General features: G+C 43.1%; 1 protein-coding gene across 7 annotated transcripts in view; it reads right to left on the minus strand.

Annotated features, from left to right (window-relative positions):
* The window catches only part of WRN (WRN RecQ like helicase), a 281559-nt gene that overhangs the window by 97497 nt on the left and 163215 nt on the right, over nucleotides 1-20847 (minus strand). For all 7 annotated transcript variants that reach the window (XM_073543508.1, XM_073543546.1, XM_073543535.1 and 4 more), the window contains 2 exons: nucleotides 17515-17616; nucleotides 14614-14706 (listed from right to left, as the gene is read on the minus strand). In XM_073543508.1, the coding sequence (XP_073399609.1) occupies nucleotides 14614-14706; nucleotides 17515-17616 (195 nt within the window). The remainder of the gene's footprint in view (nucleotides 1-14613; nucleotides 14707-17514; nucleotides 17617-20847) is intronic.

The following is a 20847-nucleotide window of genomic DNA, read 5'->3' on the forward strand; positions in this document are numbered from 1 at the left end:
CTCCCTGAACCTGGTAGACTTGTGGCGCTACTTGCATCCAAATGTACGGGATTACACATACTTCTGGCACCCGCATGGCTCATACCATCAAATCGATTATCTACTCGTATTTCTTCCCAGATCATTATTGCCCAACATTCAACAAACAGATATCATCCTTTCCCTATTCTCCGACCATTCTTACGTGACAGTCGATTTGCTCCTTTCTAAACAATTCTCGCCCTGTAGATCATGGCAACTAAATGAGTCTTTACTGGATAACCCCTCAGTTAGGTCTCGTATCGGCAAGGCCATTCAAACATATTTTGATCTAAAAATACTTAGGGGACCTCACGCTCAGTGCTAAGGGAAGCACATAAGGCTGTGATAAGGGGGGAGTTCATCTCTGCAGCGTCCTACTTAAATAGAGCTAAAAATCAGGAAATAGACGACTTACTTTGAGACATAAGTTTACAGTCCCAGCATAAAAAATCTTTACTGTCACAGATATTACTAGAACTTACAGCCAAAAGGCAAAAACTGAAGAACCTCTTCAGCGAAAAATCTGTTAAGTGTTTTGCATCTTGGAGGAACCGTATGTTTGTCCATGGGGATAAAGCCACTAAACCAACCATGTCACTAATTAAGAAGAGACAGGCACGCACCTTTATACATGCCATTAAAACCAAAACTGGCTCCAGGACTCAAAACTACTCCCAAATAGAAACAGAATTTCTTCACTATTACAAAACCCTCTATCATTTACGCCCGAACGAAACGGAGCAAGAGAAAACCCAAAGGAGTCAGGAAACCAAAACCTTCTTACAAAATTCACAAAGAAAATGGGAGACGTTTATACTGTGCACGATATATACCGCCAGACCATTTACTCTTGGGGAACTCCAGTCCGCCCTGTCTAATTGCCCAAAGGGAAAGGCCCCTGGGTCAGACGGCCTTACAGCATACTATTACAAATCCTTCCCTGAAGCATTACTCCCCCACCTCCTTCACGCATGCAACGCTCTTCAAAAGGGTGAAGAGGATCCGCGCTAATCTCTGGAAGCCAGAATTTCGCTGACCTATAAAGAAGGGAAAGATCCGAAGCAGTGTGGCAGCTATAGGCCAATTTCACTGCTAAATACGGACCTAAAATTGTATGCGAGAATGATGGCAAACAGAGTTGCGGTCGTGCTGCCTCTAATAATCCCTTTAAATCAATCAGGGTTCGTGAAAGGGAGAGAGGGAAAGGATAATACTTATAAGATCCTGCACCTCATTCAATATGCAAAATTACGAAACACCCTGCTAGCGTTAATGATTATAGATGCTGAAAAAGCATTCGACAGGGTGGACTGGTTGTTTTTACAAGAAACACTAATAAAATTTGGCTTCCCTCCCTCATTAATAACGGCAATTATGGGAATTTACACGGTGCCCACGGCAAGAATCAGGCTCAATGGTTCCCTCACAGACTCTTTACAAATCTACAATGGGACATGGCAGGTATGTCCATTGTCCCCACTGCTCTTTGTAATGTCATTAGAGCCTCTATTACAGGCTATTCAGCAAAACACAGAGGTGGAGGGCTTGCGTGTCAGGACTTCCACTATAAAACAGCGGCTTTCGCTGATGACCTGCTACTAATATTATCTAAACCCCAGCGGGGAATTCCTGTGGTGGTGGGGATCCTGGATATAACTATATAACTATAGCAAGCTCACTAACTTTAAAATATATGAAACTAAGTCTGAAGTGCTAAACCTGAGGCTGCCCAATCGCATTGTAGGCAAACTCAAATCTAGCTTTCCTTTTGTCTGGCAATCTAAGAGTCTAACGTACTTAGGCATCAAATTAAGCGCATCGGACAAAGATCTCTTCGAACTCAATCTTAAGCCTCTATTAGATTCGACGATTAAATGCCTAGGTTCATGGAAAGATACATTTCTCTCATGGATGGGAAGGAAAAACATCTTAAAAAGTCTAGTTCTACCAAAATGTATCTACATTTTTAATATGCTTCCTATTCAAATACCCATGTCATATCTAGCTAAAGTACATTCCTTATTCTTTAAATATATCTGGCAAAAATGTAAACCTCGCAAAAATATTAAATCAAAAGATATGGGTGGAATGAGGGCGCCGGACATAGCTAAATACTATCAGGCTGCACATCTAACCAGGACAGTGGATTGGATTAGTGGCTCAAAGGACAAACAATGGCTTAAAATAGAAGAATCAATGTCACCGATCCCCCTACGATCCATTTTACTGGGGCATTCCAATGACCCAATCCCAGTTGAATGTAAAAATATCCACACACTGGACACAATTAAAATATGGAATAAATCTCGTGGTGCTCTAGCCCCCCCTCTCTCACCATTGACCAAAATCAATGATCTAGTAGAAACTCTACCTCTTCAAGCTGTGCACCCTCCGATTGAGCAATTGTTTGAAGATGGGGCCCTCCTTCCTCTACAAGAGTTACGTAAATTACCAGGGTTATCAGGCCTCACTTTCTTACAGCATGGAAAACTTTCCCACCTACTTCGCCAACGAAACTACTTGATCGATCTCGACAGATCCTTAACTCCTTATGAAATCTTATGTGCCACAACAAAAGCACCAGAGTTCTCTCTACGATCTACCAATCTCTACTTAAGATTGATGTACCTCTAAAACGGGCAAACATAGCACACTGGGAGAGGGACTTGGGTACCTCCTTTTCTAATTTACAAATGAATCATATTTATAGGAACTCCCATGGTCCTTCACAGTGTGTTCGAATCCAGGAAAACTCATATAAAATTATTATTAGATGGTATATTACGCCCAATCAAATCCGCAGATGGCAACATACTGCAGAGACAAATTGTTGGAGATGTGGAGAGAACGATGGCAGCTATATCCACATTTGGTGGTCTTGTTTGGCGCTTCAATCCTTTTGGAACGAAGTATCCACAACCATACGCAAGGTAATGGGAAAACGCACCATCCTGAAGCCAGAAAATGTTTTATTAAATTTTCCACTTTGGCAGAAAGATAAAGAAGCAAACAAACTGGCTCAATTTATCCTGGCAGCTGGGAAATCTCACTACACAGCAACTCTACTCAAAAATTGATCACATTTTTTACGTAGAAGAACTAGCAGCAAGAGTAAATCATAGTTCTGTTAAATGTAATAATATTTGTAGATATTGGTCCCAATTTAGGACACAAACATCCTTTCACTCAGTAATTACACTGTAATTCTTTATTAGACACATATCCCAAGGTGCTATCCCCATTCGTAACTCCCTTCTCCACCACATAACTCCCCCCTGCTCTTCTGATCCCATCCTATCTTTCCTTTCTTTATCTCTTGTTGTTTCTCGTTAACAAAAATTGAAAACTGCAACTGTCCATAATTCTTTTGTTTGCAGTGACTGAGAATATGACACACAAAATAACTTCTGTGTCCCTGTTAAATATTTGTACTACTGTTTCTAATACTGATTTGATTGTGTTCTCAACCACTGTTTGCTATTTGCAAATTTTTCAACAAAAAGAACGTTGAAAGAAAGATACATAAAATGAGAACAATGGGGATAGGGGAAAATATGTGTAAGTGGGTTAAGAGCTGGCTCAGGGATAGGAAACAAAGGGTGGTTATTAATGGAGCACACTCGGACTGGGTCACGGTTAGCAGTGGAGTACCACAGGGGTCAGTATTGGGCACGCTACTTTTTAACATTTATTAATGACCTTGTAGGGGGCATAGAGAGTAGAATTTCAATATTTGCAGATGACACTAAACTCTGCAGGGTAATCAAAACAGGGGAGGACAATTTTATATTACAGGAGGATTTATGTAAACTAGAAGCTTGGGCTGATAAATGGCAAATGAGCTTTAATGGGGATAAATGTAAGGTTATGCATTTGGGTAGAACGAACAAGATGTATAATTATGTGCTTAATTGTAAAACACTGGGCAAAATAGTCACTGAAAAAGACCTGGGTGTATGGGTGGGTGACAAACTCACATTTAGTGGCCAGTGTCAGGCACCTGCTGCAAAGGCAAATAAAATAATGGGATGCATTAAAAGAGGCATAGATGATCATGAGGAGAACATAATTTTACCTCTATATAAGTCACTAGTGCGACCACACTTAAAATACTGTGTACAGTTCTGGTCTCCGGTGTATAAGAAAGACATAGCTGAACAGGAGCGGGTGCAGAGAAGAGCGACCAAGGTTATTAGGGAACTGGGGGGTCTGCAATACCAAGACAGGTTATTACACTTGGGGTTATTTAGTTTGGAAAATCGAAGGCTTATGTATAAATATATGCGGGGACAGTACAAAGACCATTCTAATGATCTTTTTACTCTTAGACCTGTGACGGGGACAAGGGGGCATCCTCTACGTCTGGAGGAAAGACGGTTTAAGCATACTCACAGACGCGGATTCTTTACTGTAAGAACAGTGAGACTATGGAACTCTCTGCCATATGATGTTGCAATGAGTGATTCCCTACTTAAATTTAATAAGGGACTGGATGCCTTTCATGAAAAGTATAATATTACAGGGTATATACACTAGTTTCCTTAATATTGCGTTGATCCAGGGAGCTAGTCTGATTGCCGTATGTGGAGTCGGGAAGGAATTTTTTTCCCCAATGTGAAGCTTACTGTTTGCCACATGGGTTTTTTTTTTCCTTCCTCTGGATCAACATGTTAGGGCAAGTTAGGATAGGATATGGGTTGAACTAGATGGACTTAAAGTCTTCCTTCAACCTTAATAACTATGTTACTATGTAATGAATACAGATTTGCAACTGGAATATTTCTTTCAGTGATATCTAGGATGTGGTATTTTAGTGTTCCCTTAATTTGTTTTGAGCAGTGTAGAAAAGTTATGGCTGGCTAATATTCACCCGAACTCCCTTTTGTGGACAAGGAAGTCTATTAAGATACCACTTAACCTATTGGGACCTTTGCAGTTTACAAAACAAATTTGGCTCTCATGAATGAAGCGCTTAGGTCTGGCCTCTCATAGTTCTCCAATTATTTCCGTTAGCTGTAAACACGCAGTGGTAGTTCAGTGCCGACAGCTGAAGAAGATGGCACGGGAAGATGTGAGGGGACCCATGCCGTCGGTCCCCGCACCCAATCTGACTGTCCGATCACAGCATGACCACGCAGGAGATGCTGAAATATTAGAACCTCCTGCCCAATCAGTGTAGGAGCTCAGTGCTGCCAGTGGTTGAGCTTCTGCACTAACAGCCAGGAGCAGTGTCAGCACCGCCCCTGGCTGTTAACCCCCTAATTGCTGCAATCGAGCATGATCGCAGCGTTCAGGAGGGAGGCAGAGGGAAGGGAGCTCCCTCTGCCTTCAGATCAGCTTCCCTGTGACGTCATCGTGGGGCCTGATTGCCATGATGACCCCCGAGTCAGGTCATCAAGCTATGGAAAGCATTTGACACCACGCTCACAGCATGGTGTCAGAAGCTTTCAATATAGGTATAATTCACTGCAATGCTCCAGCATTAAAATGCATTATACCTGCAACCAAAGTGAAAAAAGTGAAAGTCCATTAAAGGGACTAGGTAAAAAAGGAAACGTTTTAAAAAAATATGTAAAAAAAAAATTATAATAATCCACTAATACACATTTTTATGTAAAAAAAAATTAAACAAAAAAAGTACAAATGTTTGGTATCGCCGCTTCCGTAAAAATCCGATCTATAAAAGTGTTACACTAGTTGACCGTTTCAGTGAATGCCGTAAAAACAAAACAAAAAAAGTAGCAAATTATGCTTTATCATCACACAGCTTGGAAAAAGTGAAATAAAACGCGATCAAAAAGACGAATGTAAATAAGCCACCATGGTTACTTACCGGTAGCCGGTTTTTCCGGAACCCATGACAACACACCTGAGAGAGGGATCCGCCCCGCCAGGACAGGAACCTACTGAGACATAAGGTGCGGCACCTCTCCCCCGCTTCAGTTGGGTTACAGAGCATTGAGAGGACTTCCCGGTTAGTTACATGGTTAATCCAACACCACATCACTCAAAAGCACCCTACTAATTGTGCACACCCATACGGTGAAAAAGGGGGGGGGGATATACGGGTGCTGTCATGGGTTCCGGAAAAACCGGCTACCGGTAAGTAACCATGGTGGTTTTCCCTTCACCCATGACAGCACACCTGAGAGATTTTTGGAGACTTCGAAACACCTTAGGGAGGGACCACCGCTTGCAGCACCCTTCTACCAAAGGTTAAGTCAGCAGAGGAGGATAGATTTAATCTATAGTGCTTAAAGAAGGTTGAAGGTGAGGCCCAGGTAGCGGCCTTACAAATCTGTTCAATCGATACCTCTGCCTTTTCAGCCCAGGAGGTCGCCATGGCTCTGGTGGAATGAGCCTTGATGCCGTCAGGAATCGGGATACCACTAGCTGAGTAGGCTACACTAATGGCCTCCCTAATCCATCTAGCAATAGTCCCTTTCGAAACCCCATAGCCTTTCCTGGCTCCCTGAAAAGCTACGAATAGGGACTGGGACCTCCTCCACTGGCTAGTTACAGATATGTATTCTAACAGAGCTCTCTTAACATCCAAACTATGGAATTTTTCCTCACCCAAATTTTTTGGATTCTCGCAGAAGGATGGGAGGACAATCTCCTGAGCCCGATGGAAATCTGATGCTACCTTAGGTAGATAAGCGGGGTCTGTTCTTAACACCACCCTAACCTGAAAAACTTGTGTATAAGGTGGATTTACCGAGAAAGCCTGCGAGTCGCTTATTCTGCGGGCCGACGTAAGGGCCACTAAAATGATCGTCTTTAGGGTCAGAAACTTTAGGGGTAGCTGGTGTAATGGCTCATACGGTTCCTTTGTAAGGGCCTCTAGCACTAGGTTTAAATCCCAGGGCGCTATTCTGGGTATTGGGATAGGCCTAGCTCTATGGCAGGATTTAATGATGGCTACCCATCTATTTGATGCCAAGTTGCAGTTGTAGAGCGCCCCCAGTGCAGACACCTGAACGCGTGTTCACCGCTAACGCCAGCTGCAACCCTGACAGTAAAAACTCCAAGATGGCACTAATCGGGGGTTCATTTTCTAATGGCTTACCTAGGAACTGTAGGAACTTATTCCATGTTCTGCCATAGATGTTAGTCGTCACTGGTTTCCTACTCTTTAGCAGGGTGGTCACCAACCCGGGGGAGAACCCTCTATCCATTAAGAGCGACCTTTCAAATTCCACGCCGTCAGATGGAATCCATTGACCTGCGCGCGGAATATTGGGCCTTGAGCTAGTAGGTCAGGGATTTCTGGCAGAACCCATGGATCGGAGAGGGACATTCTTTGTAGTAGAGAAAACCAGGGCCTTTTCGGCCAAAATGGGGCTATTAGAGTCGCCCTGGCTCGATTGTTTCTGATCTTCTTGACAACTGTTGGGATGAGAGCCACTGGGGGGAACGCATAAGCTAGCCTGAAGTTCCACTGAATGTGCAATGAGTCCACTGACCATGGCTTTTCCCTCGGGTTTAGAGAGCAAAACCTTTCTGTTTGCCTGTTGCGCTTGTTGGCAAAGAGGTCTATTACAGGTCTATTACTGGTCTCCCCCAAAGCTGCGTTATTTTTTGAAAAATGGACCGATTTAGCGCCCATTCTCCTTGCCTCAGGGCATTGCGGCTCAGAAAATCTGCTTCTATGTTTTCTGCCCCTTTTATGTGTAAGGCTGTCAAGGAGTGTAGGTGTTGCTCCGCTCTGCTCAGAATGTCGTTCGCCGCTTTCATTAGGGAGTGTGATCTTGTCCCTCCTTGGTGGTTGATGTACGCCACTGTTACCTTGTTGTCCGACATGATGCGTACATTGCGACCCTTGAGTAGCGGAATGAAGTGGCTTAGGGCCTTGTTCACTGCCCACAGTTCTCTTAGGTTCGAAGATGCCCCCATTTCTTGAGGTGTTCAGGAGCCCTGGCCCACGAGGCCCCTTAGGTGTGCCCCCCACCCAGAGGAGCTTGCATCTGGTAAAATCACATCTGTCGTCTGTCTGTCCCAAGGTATTCCTGAGGTCAGATTTGTACCGTCCAGCCACCAGTTGAGTGTGTCTCTGTTTTTAAGGAAAGCTCCAGCTTTCCTTCTAAATGCCCTTTTAGCGATCTTTGTGCTGATAATATCTCCACCTGGAGTTGTCGGGTGTGAAATTGAGCCCACCTGACCGCCGGAATACAGGACGTTAGGGTACCTAGTAGGGACATCGCCTTTCCCAATGTCATACATGGTTGATTTCAGGCCGCCAAAGCCAGATTCTGTACCTTCTCTATTTTGGTCTCTGGGAGCAGACATGCCTGCCGTTCCCAATCTAGTATAAATCCCAGGAAGGTCTGGTTTTTTAGGGGTTGTAGTTTTGATTTTTTGAAATTGATTATCCACCCCAATTCTTGCAAGGTGTCGGTCACCCGGCTCAACTGTGCCGTGCAGTGGTCCTCTGAGCTGCCCACTATAAGGAAATCGTCCAAGTATGGTATTATGACCGTATCGTGAATCCGGAGAAAGGCTGTCACCTCCGCTATGACCTTGGTGAAAATCCTCGGGGCTATGGATATGCCAAATGGAAGAGCTCTGAATTGGAAATGCCTCTGTACGCCTTGGATATAAAGCGCTACCCTCAAGTATTTTTGGTAATCTGGATAGGGATGTGATAATATGCATCCTTTAAATCGACTACGGCCATAAAACAATCTTGATGTAGTAGCTTTACGGCCGTAGCCACTGACTCCATCTTGAAGGTCTGGTTTCTTATCCACCGATTGAGCCGTCTGAGGTTCATAATCGTCCTGAATGATTGATCCGGTTTTTTTTATCAGAAAAAGGGGTGAATAGAACCGCCTTCCTTCCTGTGTGTTTGCGACTTCGTAAAGTACCCGATTGTCTATCAGGCGCAAGATCTCCGCTTCTAAGGCCAACTGTTCTTCGGTCACCTTCCTAATGGGTGTAATGATGACCACAGCTTTTGGCTGGCGCACAAAGGGGATTCTCAGGCCTTCTCTTAAGATGCCCAGGATCCAGGTATAGGAGGAGATCTTGTCCCAGGACAGGAAAAAGAGAGCCAGTCTCCCCCCTACTGGAATACTGGCGTCATTGTGGCGATTTCTTTGAGGTGGAGGTGCCTCCACCAAACATAAATCCTGACTCTTTTTTCCTTTTATCCTCCAATCTTCTCCTGTCGGCTGGAGGACGCCCTCTATTGAATCTTCCCCTCCGAAAGGGCTGTCTTCTCTGTTCCGCCGGGAACCAGGGGAAGCCTTTTTTTTCTATCGCTTGCCTTCTCCAGGATATCGTCCAAGTTCTTGCCGAATAAGAACCGACCATCGCAGGGGAGAGAGCACAATTTAGCTTTAGACTGTAGGTCACCCGGGCAGCCCTTAAGCCATAACACGCGTCTGGCAGCATTTGATAGTCCCGCTGCCCTAGCTGTCAACCTCATAGAGTCCGCCGAGGTATCTCCCAAAAAAGCTGCTGCCCCGTGCAAGAGATACATATCTGCTAATATCTTCTCTCTTGGGACCTTTGATGCTAGCTAGTCTTCTAACTGCTGCAGCCAGATCATGAGGGAGCGTGCCGTGCAGATGCCTGCTATCGCCGGCTTTAGTCCTCCTGCTGTCGCTTCCCACGCGTGCCTCAAATATGAGTCCGCCTTTTTGTCCAGCGGGTCTCTAAGGACCCCTGAGTTTTCCAAGGGCAGGGCCGACTTTTTAGAAGACCTGGATACTGCTGCGTCTATTTTTGGGACTTTGTCCCATATCTCTGCATCCTTGTGCTCAAAGGGGTATCGTCTCTTAGAGGTTTCCTCCACTCTCTCTCAATAAGCGCTTGGACCTTCTCGTTCACTGGGAAGGTCCGTTTTTTTCTCTCTTGAAGCCCCCCAAACATGACATCCTCTAGGGTTTTAGCCGCCTTCTCTTCCTGTAGGCCCATTGTGTTTCTAATGGCCTTTAGGAGAGCATCTGTGTCTTCTACAGGGAAACATGGCTTACCCCCTGTGTTACTGTCTGAGGAGGATGCATGTTCCGCATGAGACGAGGCTGATGAGGAATCTGAGGGAGAACTAGGGGGGGTTCTTCCTACTTTTCTTCCCTTTTTTCAATAAGTTCTTAATTGAACCTGAGGGTGGATATCAAATTGGCTGCGAAACTAGGCGCTTCCTCCGCCATGGTTCGCTGAATGCAAAAGGCGCAGAGATCTTTCTGCCAGTCTCTTGCTAGGGGAGTTTTACATATAGCACAATCCCTATTATTCTTCTTGCTTCCTGCTTTTTTGGGCCTTTACTACAGGGTAAAGCATACAACAGAGAATCCCTATTAACATAAATGTTAGCATTCACGAAGATCACTCACCACCCGTAATCAAGGGTACCGGACTCGGAGGCTGCGCCGGAGCATGTGACCTGTGCTCTCTGGACCTTGAGGATTCTCCCGATCTGCGGCTGGGGCGGCTGCTGCTTGAGCGGCTTCCATGTTTGCCTGAGGGTTGTGAGAGAGGCAGAGACAGCGATCTCTCCTGCTCCGACTCCATTTTACATTGTCTCCCCAGCCGCTGGTCCTTGATTATATGCAGCCTCTGCCGGTGGTGTCTCCTCCCCTCCCCCTGCGACCGCCGGCCGACCGCTTCAAAAAAGCCAGCCGGCGTCGCACCCGGCGCCCTGACACCGTCGCCCTGTGCTGACTTCAGCCAGCGCACCCACAATCCATAGCGCCGCTGACATCAGCGGCCGGAAGAAGCCTGCGTCTCTCCCCTGCCACGGGGATCGAGATGCAGTGCGCGTGAGGGGAGGGCGGCGCGGTGGGGGCTCCCCAGAGCCACCGGGACCCCACCCGCGCCCACAGGAACACCGGGGACTGTGCTTCCAGGACTGAAGCGGCGGAGAGGTGCCGCCCCTTATGTCTCAGTAGGTTCCTGTCCTGGCGGGGCGGATCCCTCTCTCAGGTGTGCTGTCATGGGTGCAGGGAAAAAATAGTATAACTGAAAACGCCATCTTGTCCCGCAAAAAACAAGCCGCCATAGAGCTCCATCAGTGGAAAAATAAAAAGTTATTGCTCCCAGAATAAAGCAATGCTAAAATAATTATTTTTCTATAAAAGTTTTTATTGTGTAAAAACGCCAAAACATAAAAAAACGATATAAGTGAGGTATCGCTGTCATCGTAGTGACCCGAAGCCTTACAAATATAACCACACGCGTTATGGAGAAAAAAAATTCCTGAATTCATGGTTTTTGTTCATTCTGTCACCACAAAAATCGGAATAGAAAGCGATCAAAAAATGTCATGTGCCCAAAAATGGTACCAATAAAAAAGACAGCTTGTCCTGCAAAAAACAAGACCTCACATGACTGTCGGCCAAAATATGGAAAAATTATAACTCTCAAAATATGGCGATGCAAAAACTTCTTACAAAAAAGCATCTTTTAGTGTGTGACATAAGCTAAACATAAAAATAAGGATATAAATCTGGTATCGCTGTAATAGCACCAACCCAAAGAATAATGTCGCCCAATCACTTATACTGCACGAGGAACGGTGTAAAAAATAAAACCAGTTCTTCACCTTTTGTGAATTTGTTCATTCTGTTTCCCAAAGATCGCAGTAAGGCGATCACAGTGGTTTACCCCCACATATGGGGTATCGGCGTACTCAGGACAAATTGCACAACAACTTTTCGGGTCCAATTTCTCCTGTTACCCTTGGGAAAATAAATAATTGGGGGCAAAAAGATCATTTTTGTGGAAAAAATATTTTTTATTTTTATGGTTCTACATTATAAACTTCTGTGAAGCATATGGGGGTTTAAAGTGCTCACCACACATCTAGATAAGTTCCTCGGGGGGTCTAGTTTCCAAAATGGTGCTACTTGTGGGGGGTTTCCACTGTTTAGGCACATCAGGGACAGTTTTAACTTCCTAACAAAAAAAATTATGTTTCAAAAATTGCTGATGTAAAGTAGGCATGTGGGAAATGTTATTTATTAACTATTTTGTGAGACATAACTCTCTGATTTAGGAGCATAAAAATTAAAATTTTGAAAATTGTGAAATTTTCTAAATTTTTGCTAAATTTCCTTTTTTTTCCACAAATAAACACAAGAAATTATGAAGAAATTTTACTACTATCATAAAGTACAATAATGTCACGAAAAAACAATCTCAGAGTCAATGGGCTACGTTGAAGCGTTCCAGAGTTATAACCACATAAAAGTGACAGTGGTCAGATTTCAAAATTAAGGCCTGGTCAGTATCCTACAACGTGGCTTGGTCCTTAAAGGGTTAAGTTTTAATTCAAAAGGTACTTTTCATGGAAGTTGAGCTGGACCCTGCAATCTAATTGCTAAATGCTTCTCCTAGAGGGATGGGGAAGAACTTATCTAAATTATTATTGGATCTGTTAACCGCAGCTAGGTGTATGATCGCTTTCCAATGGAAACAGACCACTCCTCCCTCTTACCAAAACTTATTAAATAAAATAGCTGATAATCGTAGGATGAAATACATGACAGTTTTAATGAATGCGAATGTGGACAGATTTGATGTTATCTGGGATCCCTAGGATTATTTTTGGGCTCAAAACAATAGCTAGGACCACTTTGGACTACAGTACCTTTTTTCCCCATGCCTTAATGTGTGTGTGCGCCCTGTCTTCTGTTTGTTGATTATTAAATAAGAAATTTGAATTGAATAAGTACATGGGGTTTGGTTTACTATGGAATCAGGTGTAACTAATATATAAAGAGTTTGGTGTTTTGTTTTTTTTCAACTTGTGTCTTTTATTGTTTTAGCTTGCAATATGTTTTGGTGTCACTAGAGGGAAATTTTTCCCATCAGTTAAACTTTAATATATCCTATCCTCATTGATTCTTTACTTTGTCTATTTTGTTTGTTAAAATCTGAATACGGTACTTTATGTTTATTTTAATTGTTAAAAATTTGTAAAACGTAATAAAAATTACAGTTCTGAAAAAAAGAATGCGCTATGCGTTCACGGACGCTGCGGATCACCCCCGGACACTGACACATGGCGTGTCTTTCCAGACTGTGGCATGTCAATTTCTCTTGCGGAGATGCTAGTCTTTGCAAGATAAATTTCACCAATAGAATGTATTGGACGCAGTGTTTCCGCCTGGTTCAGTGAATACATGCGGATTCACCTGCGTTCAATAGACGGTAGCGCTTTGGACGCAGCAAACATGTGCTGTGTCCAAAGAGCTGCCACTTCCGGATCGTCTGCACCAGCCTGAATCACTGCTCACAAGTAAATATTTACTGATTGGTGGTCAGGTAATGCTGCAGTTGGGTGGTCCAAATAGGCCGCCTGATTTCAGCATTAAAAAATTGCGGATTGGTAAATATTTACCTGTATACAGTTTCTACAGATCATGCAGCAGAACTGTAAAATTTGGGCTTTGAAGAGAAGAAAATCAGCTTAGAGTATGGTCACACTAGTGTTTAGGAACATGATATAACAAATACAATTATAGATCAAAACGTAACAGAACAAAAACGGATCTCAGTCAGCAACTGAAGCTACATTTTGTTTATAAATAGATACATTTATTAAGTTTGATTTCTGTTTGGATCTGTTTTTACTAGAGACGTCTCTGAATAGCCCCAATTTTGTGTGAATGCACAGTGCTTAAAAATCGGATCCTTTAACAGATGACTATCCATTATGATCTGTTTCCCATTAACTATAATGTTAAAGAAAAAATAATTATCTGCACTATCTGCTGTTGATTATTATGATGAAAATAAGTTTGTCAGACCATGTTTTTTTTATGTCCAAAAACGAGAAGCAGATGGAACGGATGTAAACATCATATTTTTAAATCAAAAACCAATTCAAATAATCGAGTCCCGTAAATGAACAGTTTAATTCCTTTTTTTTTTGCTGTGTAGGATCAGTAAGATGGAAGTAGAAACACTAGTGTGAACAGAGCTTTATATCAGATCCTGCAAAACTGAATAACTTTGCAACTTATTTGAAGCTCAAGCCACCCATACGCATTAAACTAGATATCAAGGTGTTCGGCTGACAATTTATAACTGGTAGAGAAAGGTTGACTTTGATGCTTTTTTCAACCTATGATGTGTTTGGCCACAGTGTATATGCGCATCTGTATAATAGTTTAATTCTAAAGTTGAATTTGTTTAAATATATTGGGAGAGCGCACACCCGCCTAGGGCTGTGCACCTTTATCTGCCCAGCTGTACCCCGACAGGTTTTAAACAGACAATCATGGATCCTTCCTCGGCAACCCATCTATTTGAGGCTTTAGTAGGCAGATAAGAAAGGAGAGTCACTAGAGACAGTGCCATCCTGATTGGGGACACCATATTGTGGTTGGATGGCCTTTACACTTTTTTGATTGGACTACCAATCCATTTGTTGTCGCCAGAGATATCGGGCAGAGGCTCTCACATTGAGAACACAGGAGAGCTTGAGAGAGAAAGCAGAGAAGATAGCTGCCAAATGAATCATGTGTATGAAGGACTTTAGCCATATTTGATTTTTTTTGGTGTGTTTTCAAGGATCCATAAGTTCTCAGAAATAGTAGAAATGTGAAGTAGTCCAGGAATCAGCCTCAGGAGATCATTTACCTGGTCTTGCAGTTATCACAACATTTTTCAGTTCCCATGATGCCAGAAGAGACCTTGCGGAGTTGTTTGTCTTCAAAATGAGACAAGATGATCCTACACGAGGGAACAAAGTGAGGTGAATACAAAAGAACAAGAATTTACATGTTAAATTGAATGTAGACAACAATGGGCTAAAATTATCCTCATTAATTTAATCCGGGGGGGACACAATTATTTGGCTTTGTGTAATTCACAGACGGTGATGTCATTTTCAATGAAAAAAAAAACACACAAGTCCATGCAGTATTGAAACCGGACAAAGTTTCCAACTTTGATTTGGAAAAAAAATATCTAATCCGTACAGTGACTCTCAGGAGGGGTCTGCCTTCTGGATGTCAATAAGGAAATCCCAAGACATCTTACTATAGAACGACAGTGTCTGTGTTTTTCATACGTGTGGCAACCGTGTGCCACTTGAATATCACAATTTTTGGTGCCAGAGAAAAGCCGGCACAATTCGCACTGTTCTCAGATGCCGGTTGCCAAGGACAGCTCACATCATTGTCCTCTGGCTCTCCCTGCGATCAGTGCAAGAAGAGAACAATGTTGCGAGTTGTATTCAACTGTAAAATTAAAAAAATAAAAAACAACAATATCCCTCAACTGTCTGCAGTTGAAAGAATCCATAGTGTTCCATGCCTTAGTCCTTCTGTGTGACATTTGCTCATAAGCATGGAGAGCTTGAGAGAATTATTCGCTGCAGCGAGACCGGTCCTCACAGTGAACTGGGGTGACCTCAAAAATCACTGCTAGCATCATGAGAAAATGTCTCACGGTGCAGCGCCGAGCTCACTGAGGTCACTGCAGTTCAGGGGCCTGGCTGGGAACACAGCCTCAGTGATCTGCGGTAACCTCGATGAGGTCACCATTGGTCACTGACGCTGCGCACACAGCGGATCATTTTCCAATGATTTTCCTCCTGGACGGTCGCATCTTGGCACCGTCCAGGTTAAAACTATTTATTGCAGACATGGATTACGATGTGGGACAATATGGACAGGTGAGGGTTATGGTTGTTTTATATTTTTGTTTTATAACAGGATACCAGTGCTTCAATGGAACTGGCAGTAGGCGAATATTTTTGTTGTTTATTATTTTCTGTTTTATTTTACAGGAGACGATGGCTTCAATAGAATGGGCGTTAGGTGAGTAGGTGAGTACGACTGTTTGCTGTTTTTAAATAAAAAAGTAACACTGTGTGTCTTTTTATTTCAAATAAAGGACTTTATTCTTGTTGCTTTTATTTACAATATAACTGTAGGATTACTAATGGAAATGCGTCTGATAGATGCCTCACCATTAGTAACCCATGGGCTTGAGGTCACCAAACAATTCAAAGGTGACATCCACCCCACAAATATGAACCCCACTTTCCACCGGCAACGCCATGGGGACCCCTCTATTCGTGATAACCAGCCTTGCTGACAGCTGAGGGTTGTAGCCCACAGCTGAGAGTTTTGCCCTGCCGATTATGAAAAATACAGGGGAACCCACGCTAATTTAATTGATTTATTTATAGCGCAGGCTGATGAATACTTCCATCAGCCGACTCCTGCTCTCGCTGTTATCAGCGACAGCTGGAGTCAGCTGACGGTAGCAGCAGTCCTTATCAGCCGAAGCCTGAGAATGGAGGGAATCTTTCAACTTCAGACAGGTGAGGGATATTGTTGTTCATTATTTTATTTTACACTATGTGCGCAGACCCATTCACTTGCATGGGTCTACATGTGCAAGTGTCTCTTGTATGTGTGGAAATTGTCACAACACGTACTGGAATCAGTGACATGTGAAAGAGCACGAAGGCTGTGTGCACACGCTGCGGATTTTGCTGCGGTTCCGCAGCGGTTTTGGCCGCTGCGGACCCGCAGCAGTTTTTGCTGCGGTGTACAGTACCATGATTCCCTATGGGAATCAAAAACCGCAGTGCAGACGGTGCGGAATTTTCCGCGCGGATTATCTGCGGTTTTCAATCCGCAGAAAGAATTGACATGTCAATTCTTTCTGCGGATTCTCCTGCGGTTTGCCATCTCCTCCATTTGAGGAGATGAAAAACCGCAGGGCAAAACCGCAGAGAAATCCGCAGGTCTTTTGACCTGCCGTTTCACCTGCGGATTTTACAAAATCCGCGCGGATGAATACGCACATAATCCGCAGCGTGTGCACACAGCCTAATGCTTAGGGGCATTGAAGCAAGCTGAATCTAGAGATCTGGCCAGATTCAGAGCAGAGCTTGCAAACTCTCTAGCAAAGAGCTTGGAAGCACACATTCATTGCCTAGGAAACTGGTCACCTCTAATAGAAAAGAGGTGGTCAGTAACCTAGGGAACAAGCAGTACACAAAAAAAGAATTAAGAATCGCTTTGTTCTTCAAAAAGCACTTTGCAATTCTTACCCTTTACATATGATCAGACACTGCTTTAAAAATAATATCCATCTGGGAACAATGGGATAAGCCTCATGTAGATTTATAGTGTATTTTACACAAATTTTTGTGTCGCAAAGTTGGTAATAAATCTCTTGCAAAGTCTTTTAAGACATATCATTCCTTTCCCCAGTTGATGGTCACAACTCGATAGCAAGTAGATCTGTTGGCCTTTCGCCTATACAGCAACTCTCATAGTCATGGTTAAGAGCATCAATCTGCACTTAGAAACTCTGATATGAGTGCAGTACTTAACTAGTGTTAATAAACTTAATGTTATTTCCCCATTTAAAATAAGAAATCACAAAGACAATAAATAGAAAGTGCACATCAACACAATAATTCAATACAAGCCTGTATAACGTGCTTGCTCTCCACATGAAACAATTACAAGGCAGTATACAAATGTCAAATAACATTTTTTTAAAAAGGTTTCATACTTCCGCCTGCAGCTACTTGAATGAAGGTATTTTTCCATCTTTGCTAACATTTTCAGTTTGTACTCTCGAAAACCTTCATTTTGTATTTCACTGAGCATGTGCCTAAAAAAGAAAAACATTATTTCTGTACATTTCTAACACAACTTATGCATACACTAATTTGCTATATACAGTTGAAATTAGAAGTTTACATACAGTATATAAGAAAAACACATCTGCATGTTTTTCTCAATATCTGACATGAAATCAGAATAAACCTTTCCTGTTTTAGATCAATTAGGATTACCATAATTAATATTTGCCAAATGCCAGAATAATGAAAGAGAGACAACGTTTAGGCTGTGTGCCCTGGTAAAAATGCTTTAAAATCGCATACAAGAAGCATCCCATTCAGTTTAATGCATTTCCCACTTGTGCAAATTGATGCGTTTCTTTCCGCGAAAAAAACGCTTTGCGGTAAAAAACGCAGCATGCTCATTAATTTTGCAGAAAAGTCCGCGTTTCTAGCCATTTTCTATGAGACTAAAGATGTGCGGAAAAACGCATAAAAAACGCCGAGAGCGCGTAGACTACAGCCAGACCCTAGTAGCTCACTGTTTGGGTGCTCAGTAGACGTGATGTGAAGGCAGGCTCTGTGTGTACAGATTGCCAGGCAGGTCAGCTGAGGCATGGACTCTATGCCACCGGCCACTGCCTCTTCTCATCACTGAGCGAGGGTGTTATCGCAGCCAGGACAGCGCCGCCCTGTGGCTGATAACACATGGGGTCAGCACCTTCGGTCACTGCACCAACCACGGGGCAGTACAGGGGATAAGAGGGCACTCGGCCCTAATGCACAATACATTCCGGGAACCACATAGACAGAACAGCAGCTTCACATCCACAGGAGGCTGAGGACTGAGTATGCACCCCGTGAAATGTCACCTGCCCTCATCCAGCCTCTGCTCTTGGGAATGAGCTCCCGGCTCCGTCAGGTTCAGCTACACCAGCGCGGCTGTACTTAAGTCAAGCTAAAAGACCTTCGGTGACGTCATGACCATGTGATAAATCACGTGCATGTGTAGGCAGGATCAGAATGCCGGCAGGGTCGGAGGTCTTGTGCTTCATTCATCAGAGTGTCTCTGCACTGTAGTGCCATGTGTGAATAATATGTGCGCGACACAGAATATTTATATTTATTCATATTATATATATATATATATATATATATATATATATGTACACAGTATATCACAATAGGGGCGGGGCTATGGAGAGAGGTGGCTATGTGGAGTGAGTGAGACTATGTGGAGTGGGCGGGGCTTGATACACACACACTCAGCTTTATACTGTTGTGGCCAAAAGTATTGACACCCCTGCAATTCAGTCAGATAATACTCAGTTTCTTCCTGAAAATGATTGCAAACACAAATTCTTTGGTATTATTATCTTCATTTAATTTGTCTTAAATGAAAAAACACAAAAGAGAATGAAGCAAAAAGCAAAACATTGATCATTTCACACAAAACTCCAAAAATGGGCCAGACAAAAGTATTGGCACCCTCAGCCTAATACTTGGTTGCACAACCTTTAGCCAAAATAACTGCGACCAACCGCTTCCGGTAACCATCAATGAGTTTCTTACAATGCTCTGCTGGAATTTTAGACCATTCTTCTTTGGCAAACTGCTCCAGGTCCCTGATATTAGAAGGGTGCCTTCGCCAAACTGCCATTTTTAGATCTCTCCACAGGTGTTCTATGGGATTCAGGTCTGGACTCATTGCTGGCCACCTTAGAAGTCTCCAGTGCTTTCTCTCAAACCATTTTCTAGTGCTTTTTGAAGTGTGTTTTGGGTCATTGTCCTGCTGGAAGACCCATGACCTCTGAGGGAGACCCAGCTTTCTCACACTGGGCCCTACATTATGCTGCAAAATTTGTTGGTAGTCTTCAGACTTCATAATGCCATGCACACGGTCAAGCAGTCCAGTGCCAGAGGCAGCAAAGCAACCCCAAAACATCAGGGAACCTCCGCCATGTTTGACTGTAAGGACCGTGTTCTTTTCTTTGAATGCCTCTTTTTTTCTCCTGTAAACTCTATGTTGATGCCTTTGCCCAAAAAGCTCTACTTTTGTCTCATCTGACCAGAGAACATTCATACAAAATGTTTTAGGCTTTTTCAGGTAAGTTTTGGCAAACTCCAGCCTGGCTTTTTTATGTCTCGGGGTAAGAAGTGGGGTCTTCCTGGGTCTCCTACCATACAGTCCCTTTTCATTCAGACACCGACGGATAGTACGGGTTGACACTGTTGTACCCTCGGACTGCAGGGCATCTTGAACTTGTTTGGATGTTAGTCGAGGTTCTTTATCCAACATCCGCACAATCTTGCGTTGAAATCTCTTGTCAATTTTTCTTTTCCGACCACATCTAGGGAGGTTAGCCACAGTGCCATGGGCTTTAAACTTCTTGATGACACTGCGCACGGTAGACACAGGAACAGTCTGGTCTTTGGAGATGAACTTGTAGCCTTAAGATTGCTCATGCTTCCTCACAATTTGGTTTCTCAAGTCCTCAGACAGTTTGGTCTTCTTTCTTTTCTCCATGCTCAATGTGGTACACACAAGGACACAGGACAGAGGTTGAGTCAACTTTAATCCATGTCAACTGGCTGTAAGTGTGATTTAGTTATTGCCAACACCTGTTAGGTGCCAACACCTGTTAGGTGCCAAAGGTAAGTTACAGGTGCTGTTAATTACACAAATTAGAGAAGCATCACATGATTTTTCTAACAGTGCCAATACTTTTGTCCACCCTCTTTTTTATGTTTGGTGTGGAATTATATCCAATTTGGCTTTAGGACAATTCTTTTTGTTTTTTCATTTAAGACAAATTAAATGAAGATAATAATACCAAAGAATTTCTGTTTGCAATCATTTTCAAGAAGAAACTGAGTATTATCTGACAGAATTGCAGGGGTGTCAATACTTTTGGCCACAACTGAATATATAGATTATGGTAATACTACTTGACCTAAAATGGAAAAGGTCAATTCTGATTTCATGTCAGATATTGAGAAAAACATGAATATGTGTCTTTTTATAAAGTGTATGTAAACTTCTAGTGTCACCTGTATTTAAGTAGCCTAAAAAACTTGAATATTAGGTTATGTGTTAGCTCATGGAGATAGCAAAGCCTGAATAGCAACATGCAAAGGTCCCACAGTTCTGTACTAAAGAGCCAGAGGCATGCCAAAATGCAGCCGTATCAGACCTCCATGGGGAATTTTATTAGCATTGCTTTAAATTAAGATATTCTTTGTAATGCAGCATGCAATAGAATATAGCCTATTCTTTTCTC

This window comes from Dendrobates tinctorius, unplaced genomic scaffold (genome assembly GCF_039654945.1).
Source record: "Dendrobates tinctorius isolate UK_male_01 unplaced genomic scaffold, ASM3965494v1 ptg000011l, whole genome shotgun sequence".
NCBI lineage: Eukaryota > Metazoa > Chordata > Amphibia > Anura > Dendrobatidae > Dendrobates > Dendrobates tinctorius.